Source organism: Gadus morhua, chromosome 1 (genome assembly GCF_902167405.1).
Source record: "Gadus morhua chromosome 1, gadMor3.0, whole genome shotgun sequence".
NCBI lineage: Eukaryota > Metazoa > Chordata > Actinopteri > Gadiformes > Gadidae > Gadus > Gadus morhua.
This window is the reverse complement of record NC_044048.1, coordinates 19,658,975-19,670,374: the sequence shown is the minus strand read 5'-3', so window position 1 is coordinate 19,670,374 and position 11,400 is coordinate 19,658,975. Positions and strand designations below refer to the sequence as shown.

The 11,400-nt window shown below is 46.5% G+C and overlaps 1 protein-coding gene across 2 annotated transcripts in view; it reads left to right on the top strand.

The window, feature by feature from the left end:
• Positions 1-699: 699 nt before the first annotated feature.
• ampd1 (adenosine monophosphate deaminase 1 (isoform M)) overlaps positions 700-11,400 on the top strand; it is a 16,929-nt gene continuing 6,228 nt past the window's right edge. The window contains exons 1-9 of one of the 2 annotated variants that reach the window (XM_030360836.1): positions 711-954; positions 4,833-4,844; positions 6,303-6,468; positions 6,937-7,096; positions 8,576-8,741; positions 9,672-9,891; positions 10,022-10,151; positions 10,526-10,720; positions 11,182-11,313. In XM_030360836.1, coding sequence (XP_030216696.1) covers positions 933-954; positions 4,833-4,844; positions 6,303-6,468; positions 6,937-7,096; positions 8,576-8,741; positions 9,672-9,891; positions 10,022-10,151; positions 10,526-10,720; positions 11,182-11,313 — 1,203 coding nt within the window. In that variant the 5' untranslated portion in view covers positions 711-932. Of the gene's footprint in view, positions 955-4,832; positions 4,845-6,302; positions 6,469-6,936; positions 7,097-8,575; positions 8,742-9,671; positions 9,892-10,021; positions 10,152-10,525; positions 10,721-11,181; positions 11,314-11,400 lie in introns of both variants that reach the window. The other variant, XM_030360845.1, reaches the window with a different exon arrangement.

Sequence of the window (11,400 nt, the reverse complement as noted above, 5' to 3'; positions counted from 1 at the left end):
GTCCAAAACTAGGCCTACAACACAGCTAGGTCAACAACACAACTATAGGTCAACCAAACAACTAGGTCAACAACACAACTGCATCCACAACACAACTAGGTCTAAAATACAACTAAGTCAACACAACTAGGTCAACAACACAATTAGGTCTATGACACAACTAGGCCTACAACACACCTAAGTCAACACAACAAGGTCTACAACACAACTAGGCCTACAACTGGTCCACACAGTTAGTTCTGCAACACAACTAGATATCCAACACAACTAGGTCAACACAACTAGGCCTACAACACAACCATGTCCGTTTCCTGTCCATTTGTTCACACGTGCCTGAACTAGATGTTCTTCTGCCTGAGTCTATGGTTGTGTCACAGAACCGTACACTCGGAGCAGGTGTCCCCCAGTTGATCGCTGACATTTGGGATCCGATTCCCCTCGAATGGGCACCCCAGTCCGGGGCGCTGCTGTTGCCGTGGCAGCGGTGGCAGTTGGGGGGGGGGGGGGGGGGGGGGGGGAGTAATACATACGTAAATTAATACACAAAGATGCACCTTGGCTCCAGTTAGTTTTACATAATGCAGTGAGCTAACCCGTTAGTTTTACTTCATGCAATGAGCCAACAGACAAACGCATGGTAACTTTACACAACAGCTACTGCCTGCTCCTCATATCAGTCAGTCAAGGGGCTCCGTGTGCTCCTAAAATAGAGCCGGACGGCAGCACACGGCTGGCTCGTCCTCCGGTATCCAGGACGGGGGTCTAGTTTCACGGGAGGGGGGAGAGAGGGTCTCATACGTCCAGTTAAGTTAGACACGGAGAGCCCCCACACGGAGAGTCCCCCACACTACCGCCTCAGCGTCCACAGCAGCCGTACCTGTTGCCCTCTTGCTCTGTAGTCCCCTGGGAGTGTGATCCGGACCTCCGCCGCCATGCCGAAAGTACTCCTTCCCGGTGAGTATCGACAGGAGTCGAGTCTGCAGTCGGGACTCTGGGTGGTGGGAAAACATGATCTCACGCCGAAAAGTTTAATCGAGGAATGGTGAAGTTTCTCAAGACCGGTCGCACAACGATCAGACACTGAGGGGAGGTGGCAGAGATAATAATATTAAAAAAAAATAGCCTAAATATGTCCTCACGCATTTGGGTCATTGTCACACTGTAGGCCTATTTATTTTTAAACCACATCGCTCCTGAATTAATGAAAATACGGTATGAGATTAACACCATAATAATATAGACGCCCCGTGATTTCCATAATGATTGTATGGGTGACAGACGCTCCTATGCTACAAGTGAAAGCAGAGGTGCATGCTCCCCGTCCACATTCCCACTGCGGGCACGGAGGATTCTCCGGATGCATTCTCCCATCACCCTTTGCAGTCTCTGCCCAACACAGTCGAACCACCACTAAGATGGGGGAATTATAGGTCCGGAAAGACAAACTCTCTATCCATCATTCTCTAGTTTTTTATAATTACGTGGGTCTGAACTTTAACTTTTTGAACTAGTTCCACCTGCTGGGTTTCGTAGAAGCAGAACTTACTGGTTATTATGGAGGGGGGAAAAGGGATGGACTTTTCTTATTGTAGGCTACCTTAACAGACATACAGGTGACCTTGGGTGTCTTGAAAGGCGCCTCTAAATTAAATGTATTATTATTATTATACATTTATATGGATTTGTAGTAGGCCTAATGATCTTTTTTTTTTTAACCTTCTTCATTGTGAGGCATTTGGAAGATTATGTATAAATCTGTTTGAATTGTTCTTCAAACCGATACATTTCTAAAACCAAAGTAAGTTAGTGGGGTACTGGGGCACTAAACCGAAGTGTAACTAACCTAACGGTTCTCTGCTGGTCAGTGAAATAGTAGACGGGTCGGCCCATTAAACCCTGGTGTGGGGAGTGTGGGTGTGGAACCCCTACAGGGACTTGGAATGCCGTGTTTCAGACTGGGTATCATCGCACACTTGCATAAAATACCTAGGCCTACAATCAAAGGTATTACAGTTAAAGCAGAGACGTAATCCAACTCTTGATTGATTCTATCAATTCAACCATCTATTAAAAGCAAAAGCCTAATACTAAATGCCAGCTCGACCGATGTTGTTATTTTGTCCGGAGAAATGCTTTGGAACGTGCAAGGCAGTTGGGAATCCTAACTCCAGCGTGGGGCGCATTCACCGCCTGCCGATGTCCGACGGGGAGTCAGTTTCCTGCCATAATTCAAACCTGAAATTTTTTTTTTCACAGACTTGTAAGTCTGGGTTTGAAAACTCAACACCTTGTAAAAAAGGTTTTGCAACACTGAAAAAAGAGATTATAACCTGAAAAAAACTAAAACTAAAATTCAAACATCTGTAAACATGATTTTGTGTTCTATTTTATCTTCTTCATCATTTTCAGCAACACATTTTCAAAGTTCAAACAATTTCACCACCGCATTTGCAGAGTTTCAAATCTGGCACTGTTCTAACGGTGTATTTCATTGTTGCCCGGTTTTGAAACCTTGTAAATGGGATTCTGCAAACAGGTGTTCATACATTGAGAAATACGTTTTGAAAGGTTGAATATTTAGTTTTAAAAACTTGTAAAGGTGTACGTTTACGACATTGCACCGTATTTTTTCAGAACTGACTTTTCAGCACTGACTTTTCAGAGATTTGAGCGCAAGCTTTGAGTCACGTGAATATTGGCAGTGTTCTGACGCCACTCGTTTTGAAACTCCTGACAGTCAAATCTGAAAACGTTCCTGGGGGCGGGACCATTTAGCTCTAAACCTATTTGTTGCTCTCGGCTGACGTACATTCCAATCACATGTGCCGTTCACCGGGCTGTTCGTGATTGACAGTGCTCTGCCGATGACACGAATAACAACGGGTTGATTTCGCGGTTGATTTTGATTTCCATTTTCTGGAACCAGAGTCTCATCTCCATAGGACGCGACTAGCAAGGACGCGTCCTAGCAAGGCTGCAGCCTTCACTTTGGGAAACAGCCATGGTTCCAGAAAATGGAAATCAAAATCAACCGCGAAAGTCGCTTGTTATTTGTGTCATCGGCAGAGCACTGTCAATCACGCACAGCCCGGTGAATGGCACATGTGATTGGAATGTACGTCAGCCGAGAGCAACCAATAGGTTTAGAGCTAAATGGTCCCGCCCCCAGGAACGTTTTCAGATTCGACTGTCAGGAGTTTCAAAACGAGTGGCGTCAGAACACTGCCAATATTCACGTGACTCAAAGCTTGCGCCTGTGTGGTCAAATCTCTGAAAAGTCGGTGCTGAAAAGTCAGTTCTGAAAAAATACGTTGTAATGTCGTTAACGTACACCTTTACAAGTTTTTAAAACTAAATATTCAACCTTTCAAAACGTATTTCTCAATGAATGGACACCTGTTTGCAGAATCCCATTTACAAGGTTTCAAAACCGGGCAACAATGAAATACACTGTTAGAACAGTGCCAGATTTGAAACTCTGCAAATGCGCTGGTGAAATTGTTTGAACTTTGAAAATGTGTTGGTGAAAATGATGAAGAAGATAAAATAGAACACAAAATCATGTTTACAGATGTTTGAATTTTAGTTTTATTTTTTTTCAGGTTATAATCTCTTTTTTCAGTGTTGCAAAACCTTTATTACAAGGTGTTGAGTTTTCAAACCCAGACTTACAAGCCTTTGAAACCTTTTTTTTCAGGTTTGAATTATGGCAGGAAACTGACTCCATAACGGGCGCCCCTCCTCCGCGCGCCGATAGACTGCCTCGGGACCTTTGGCAAGGCACGTTTGGTTCCGTTAATGTGTCATCGGTCTGTCAACAACGTTTACATTTAGGGTTTCGTCACGCTTTGTGAAGCTTCCGACAATTGAAATTGGAGAAACCGACTTGGAGAGATTTTCCTTTGATTTCTAGCAACGGGCAGACAGACAGACGGACAGACGGACAGACAGACGGAGAGAGAGACGGGCAGACAGACGGAGAGAGAGAGACGGGCAGACAGACAGAGAGAGAGAGATGGGCAGACAGACAGAGAGAGACAGATGGACAGTTAGAGAGAGACAGATGGACAGACAGACAGAAGGAGTTTAGTGGGCGTTTTGCTCCTCGGAGTTTGCTGGTTGGAACCCTGCTATACGTGTGGGTACAAACATGCAGGATCGTCAGACGATGGGGGGGTTTGTCCACATGTATCCTAGCTGTATAGTTGTCAGTTTAAGAGGGATTGAATCGCACAATCTGACGTTCCATAAAATCATCTTTGTGCTTCTTGACCGAAACGCTTTGAACAGCGGTGAAATAATCTCTGCATGCTGCCAAAAAAGCTACCATGGTTTGATCCAAACCACTGACTCTAGATCTACACTAGACTAGTATCTTAGTAGACTACAGATCTATAGAACTATAAATGGGTTTTGAATCAGTCTTCTGCTGGTACTCATCCTTGTATTTTTTCCCATCTCACAAATTGTCAAATTGCAGCATTATTACCGGCCAGCGTCTACTCCTCCTATATCTTCCATCAGATATCCTCCATAAACATTCACGTGCATGCATTCATTTCCATGTTTTAAGTTTAGTGACAGAGTTAACTATTTCTTTAACTAAACATTACTTGATTTAACTTGACTAAATATTTTTATTAAAACGGTCATACTTAATATTATACATAATATTATATTTTGGTTTTCTGTTACATCTCTAATTGATCTCTCAACTATGCTAACTATGCTAACTGTAATGTTAGCGCTGCTAATCCCCTTCTTTCCCTAACCTAACCATGTGTTTTCTCTCGGCCTGGGTTTTCCTCCCTTGCTGGGGATTTCATAATCAGGTGGTCAGCAGAGTAAGTATTTCGAGGTACTGCAGGAACCTCAAACATACTGTAGTTGCTCGCTTTGCATTTCCTCAATTCTGAAGGCCTCCTTCAAGTGCTCGTGCAGTTACCTTGATGTGGTTGTGTTTTGTTGGCTTACAGCGGTAAATAATGAAAGAGGCCGATAAATGAGTCGATTGCGTGGCGGCCATTGGTCAATGACTGACAAAGTTCTCCTGGTTCTATCCTGGCTATTGAAGGAACCGTCTCATGACCAATGGAGTCAAAGCTCTTACTTGTAGACCTACTCTTTCCGTGTCCTACATCACCATAGTGTAGAATAGTGTCATGTTTGTACATGCATGCAACATGCTTCTGTAGAAAATACACATACTCCCAAGCTTGGTTGTGTATATGCAGCATGCTTTGTGTAGCATATTCCTCAATGCAAAGAAGTTGTTTGAAGCATCAGAGTTCCTTAAAGGGGACAATATTATGCCACCAGGTGTGAGTGTGATTAGCCTGCCCCATATGACATCACTCGTGTCCACCTAGATCTGTGCTGGATAGATCAGTCTACCAGCCTACCCAGTGGACTGAAGTAGACGTTGCTCATCTATCCAGCACAGATCTAGGTGGACACGCCCACTAGTGATGTCATATGGGGCAGATTTTCAAAACGGCTTGTAAGGCTGATCACACTCACACCTGGTAGTATAATATGTCCCCTTTAAAGGACCCCTATTGATTACCAGTGGGGAGTCTTGATCGGCCGGAACATCTCCCCTCTAATGACATCACAAGTGGGAGGCTCCGCCCAGAATTGTGATGGCTAGATCCGCCTACTCGTAGGGGGCAGTCCAATGAGGCTGGAGGGCGGAGCTACGTTTTGAAATGGCTTGTGATGGACAATGAACACCAACAGTGGTGATCATTGGTGGAAAATGCACGTTGTGTCACACTGTTTTTGTTCTCTGTTTGAGACGTTTCTCCTTGAGGGAGAAACGTCTCATTCGGCTTTTTTCTTATACTGCTTCATACATGAGTCGTCAAAAGGATTGTGCGAAAGGACCTTCTGCCTTTCCGCCATTCAGGCGTTTGCCATTTGCATTTGGTCCAAATAGACAACGGTCTGCAACACGGAATTTGTGTTGCAGACACAAATTCCCACAATTCCTTGTAGGAGGCAGTACCGGCACGTATTATTAAAGGGGACACATTATATCAGTGGGTGTGATTAGCCGTTACAAGCCGTTTGAATTGGCTTGTAACGACTAATCACGCTCACACCTGGTGGTATAATATGTCACCTTTAAATAGCTGAGAGCGACGTTTGTCCTTTAAACATGTCAGACGGCCATCAGCGCAGGTAACATTGCTAGAAATAAGACGCTAATAGCCGCTAATGGCCTTAGCGAGCTCGCTAGCTAGCTGGGGAAGCTCTGATTTTGTGTAAAGCGCTCACGCGGCGCCCGTCTCTCCCCTCAGAGACCGACGACAAGATGCGGGCCTTCGCAGAAAAGGTCTTTGCCTCGGACGCCAAGGACGAGAACGTGAGGGACGAGATCTCCATGTTCGACATCGCCGACGACTGTCCCATCCTGCACCAGGAGCAGGCCATGCACCTGGACCGGGACGAGGACGAGGAGAAGCGGTGGGTGGCACAAGAAGCCAGTTTGAGGCTGTTTTTTTTTTTTTCAGGGGGGGGGGGCCTTTGTTGTTGTTTTATTTTTTGCTTGTCGGATTTAATTCTTTCTTTGAAATTGGCTTTATTCGAACTGTGTTTGTGTGTGTGTGTCTATGTACATGTTTGTGTTTGTCTATGCACATGTGTGTGTATTTGTGTGTGTGTCTATGTACATGTGTGTGTGCGTGTGTGGATGTCTATGCACATGTGTGTGTGTTTGTGTGTGTGTGTCTGTGAGTGTGTGTGTCCATCCATATGTGTGTGTGTCTATTTACGTGAGTTTGTGTGCACTTGTGTGTGTGTGTGTCTGTCTGTGTGTCTATGTACATATGTGTGTGTGTGTGTGTGTGTGTGTCTATGCACATGTGTGTGTGTGTGTGTGTGTGTGTGTGTGTGTGTGTGTGTGTGTGTGTGTGTGTGTGTGTGTGTGTGCAGTAAGAAGAGGCGCCAGCGGTGCCGCACCATGGGGGTCCCGGTGGCCTGCTCCTCCCTCTCCTCCGTGGCCCCGGTGGTGGATGTGGAGGTGGAGACCCCCACCTACCTGGAGGTGCCCGACTTCCAGAGGGTGGCCATCATCGGGGACTACGCCTCCGGGGTACGCTGCCTCCGCCGGTTGTTGTGTTGTTGTTTGTTGTGGTTTGTTGTTGTCATTGTTTGTTTGGGTTTGTTGTCGTTTATTGTGTTTGATGTTGTGTTGTGTTTGTTATTGTTTGTTGTCATTGTTTGTTTGTTTTTTTGTTGTGTTTTGTTTGTCGGCGTTTGTTATCATTGTTTGTTGGGATTTGTTGTCGTATTTTCTTTGTTTTGTTGCTGTTTGTTGTTATTTGTTATTGTTTGTTGTTGTCTATTATGGTTTGTTGTTGTTTATTCAAAAACCATCAACCAGGGAAGAGGTGTGTGACATCGGACATTAATGCACAAGTTGAGCTGAGGTAGGGTAAGCTGTGATTCATCAATCCCAGACAGGGAGTTAGTGAATCGATGGCCACATTGTGGTGTTAGCTTGATATACGTTCTCTGATCAATCACTCAATCGATAAAACACATTTTAGAACACTGCGACACAAAGTGCATATCAAGGGAAACCAGAACCGGACATTTAAAATAAAGAACAAAAAATAAATAAATAGTTTAACTTCAATTGAAAACAAAAAGTACACGCTCCTTGTTTAAATAAAGCAAAAATAACATGGTATGAAGACATGCCTGCCTCTCATGTGTGTTATTCTATGTATCCTGAAGCCTGGTCCACAAGCTAAGACCTGGTCCTGGGGCCTACTGAAGCCCGGTCCACAGGCTAAGACCTGGTCCTGGGGCCTACTGAAGCCCGGTCCACAGGCTAAGACCTGGTCCTGGGGCCTACTGAAGCCCGGTCCACAGGCTAAGACCTGGTCCTGGGGCCTACTGAAGCCCGGTCCACAGGCTAAGACCTGGTCCTGGGGCCTACTGAAGCCCGGTCCAGAGGCTAAGACCTGGTCCTGGGGCCTACTGAAGCCCGGTCCAGAGGCTAAGACCTGGTCCTGGGACGGGGTGCCAAGCTGCCCCCCCCCCCCCCCCCGGGTGTTGTCCCCCCAACAGGAATAGAGAGCCATAAACTCCCTGGGCTTACTGCGGGTTCGAATCCCAGCAGGTGGGGTTTTGGGTTTCACCGAGGCGTGGTTGATATTTACAGAGCGCCCTGTGCTCTGGACACACAAAGTCCCGTTTCCGGGACCCTCCCCCCCCCGCCCCCCCCACAACGCAGACACGTCGTTCAAACAAAGCTCCCGTCCACGATTAACGTGAATCGCTCACCTGTGGAGACGAGACGGCAGGGAGAGCCCAGGAGCAGAGGAGAAGATGTAGGAGAATAGCATTTTACTAATAATGAATGACTTAATTGTACTAATTAATTAATTAACTCAACCGAACGGAGCAGGATCAAAGCTGCCCATTCATTACAATGATATTCATTATCAGTCACGGAAGGGATTTGAAAATGAATCACAATAGCATGAAAAGTCATGATTCTGTTTTTTCTAATGGTCGTCGACCTTTGACCCCCCCCCCAAAAACGTGCTTCCTGCTCCATCAGGTGACCATGGACGACTTTGAGCTGTCCTGCAAGGGCCTGTACCGCGCCATGAACATCAGGGAGAAGTACATGAGGCTGGCCTTCCAGCGTTTCCCCAACATCACCTCCCAGTACCTGAGGGAGATGGAGGGCGAGCCCTTCCGTGCTGAGGACCAGGTCCAGCCCGGTAGGTCTCCGCAGCCCGGGACCCAGGTGGGCGGGGGGCGGGGGGGGGGGGCGCAAATAAAGCCCTGTTTGGGGTTTATTTGCGAGGGTGTCCCGGAGGCGGTGTACGGCCTCTGTCACACCAAATTTGTACCGGGTGCCAAATTTGTACCGGGTACGTCATCCTTACGTAATCCATTCCAAACCTGCCTGGCAACAGACGATCGCGTCGAATGACGTAGGAAGGTTCAAGAACATTCGCAAACTCGTTCATTGAGCGCGACAAGACAGATTATTGTTGTAAAACACTTATTTTATAAATTCGATTAAACAATTAAATGCAATACAAATATAAAGTAAAAACAAGTGTTATCTAGCGATCCGTTATCTGTATAATGTTATTTTGTCTTTGGCAACATGAGCACGAATGTTTTTCAAAACCTGCTTTATACACTCAGTTTACTAGCTAAATTCGATTAAACAATTACATACAATACAAATATAAAGTAAAAACAAGTGTTATCTAGCGATACGTTATCTGTATTATGTTATTTCGTCTTTGGCAACATGAGCACGAATGTTTTTCAAAACCTGCTTTATACACTCAGTTTACTAGCTAAATTCGATTAAACAATTACGTACAATACAAATATAAAGTAAAAACAAGTGTTATCTAGCGATACGTTATCTGTATTATGTTATTTCGTCTTTGGCAACATGAGCGGGAATGTTTTCTGAAACCTGCCCGGCAACGGACAACCCCTTATGTACAACCCCTTACGTAATCTGTTGTTCGTTGCCTGGCAACGGACAACAGATTACGTACCTGGTACAAATTTGGCAGCCGGTGGTTGGTGTGACATCTCTACGCCACACCTCTTCGTCTGTCGGGGTCACCTCACCTCGTCCATGACAATCACGGTGACGTTGTCCCCCCCCCCCCCCCCCGCAGTCTTCACCTCCCCTCCCAAGAAGGGCGAGGACCCCTTCGACGTGAACGCTCTGCCCAAGAACCTGGGCTACGTGGCGCGCATGAAGGACGGCGTGATCTACGTGTACGACGACCAGGCGGCGGCCGACAAGGGCCAGCCGCGCGCCCTGCCCTGCACCGACTACGACACCTTCATCGACGACATGAACTTCCTCATCGCCCTGATCGCCCAAGGCCCCACGTAAGGCGGCCCGCAGGGGGGAGAGTGTGGGGTATAGTCTGGGACATGTTTGTTGTTGTTTTTTTGTGTTTTGTTTGTTTTGTTTTGATACGTTAGGTGAAAACGTCACTCTGTCATTTCTGGTTTGTAGAAAGACCTACACTCACCGTCGGCTGAAGTTCCTCATGTCCAAGTTCAACGTCCACGAGATGCTGAACGAGATGGAGGAGCTGAAGGAGCTTAAGAACAACCCGCACAGGGACTTCTACAACTGTAGGAAGGTAACAGAGTCGCGCTGTAACAACAGAACGTACATGTAACGCTGTTACCTCAGAACCAACATGTAACTCTGTTACAACAGAACGTACATGTAACTCTGTTACAGCAGAACCAACATGTAACTCTGTTACAGCAGAACCTACTTGTAACTCTTTTACAGCAGAACGTACATGTTACAACAGAACGTACAGATTACAACAGAACCTACAGGTTACAACAGAACGTACATGTTACAACAGAACGTACATGTTACAACAGAACGTACATGTTACAACAGAACGTCACGCTGTTGCAGCAGAACGTTCTCGGGAGGTAGCTCCAGTGTATAAAACCCGTCCAGGCCTCTGACTCTCTGTGTCCCCCACCCGGCCGGCAGGTGGACACCCACATCCACGCGGCGGCCTGCATGAACCAGAAGCACCTGCTGCGCTTCATCAAGCACTCGTACCGCGTGGACGCCGAGCGCGTGGTGCGGAAAGTGGACGGGAAGGACGTGACCCTGAAGGAGCTGTTCCAGGGGCTGAACCTGCACCCCTACGACCTCACCGTGGACTCTCTGGACGTCCACGCCGTACGTCCGCCCCCCCAAACTACAACATGTTCCCGTACCGTTCTCTCCTTACCGATACCGGTTTGGAATCCTGAACTTGAGTATCGATACCGATACCGAGTATCTATACCGATCCCGAGTATCGATACCTATACTGATTATCGATACCGATCCCGAGTATCGATACCGATACTGAGTATCGATACCGATCCCGATACTGAGTATCGATACCGATCCCGAGTATATACCGATACCGCGTCCACCGTTGTAACTATTAACAACGCTGGTTATTATTGAAGGGGTTCTCATACGATGACGGCATTGTACATTCGGTTCACTTACTGTCGACCAATTGTATTTTGGAACAAGATCACTTCAATTTAAAATTAAAAAAAAAAAAAAAATTCTGTGATTGTGATGAAACATTTGTATTCTTGTCGTCACGTGCCCGTGCCTCCATGTTCCGTCACTCTCTCCTGAAGGGAAGACAAACGTTCCAGCGCTTCGACAAGTTCAACGCCAAGTACAACCCGGTGGGCGCCAGCGAGCTGCGCGACCTGTACATGAAGACGGAGAACCACCTGGACGGGGAGTACTTCGCCACCATCATCAAGGTGAGAGACCCCAGGCTCCTGTGTTTCATATCATAGATTTAACAATTATTCACCGAAGGGGAAGTGAATAGTGGGGAATGGCCCCCT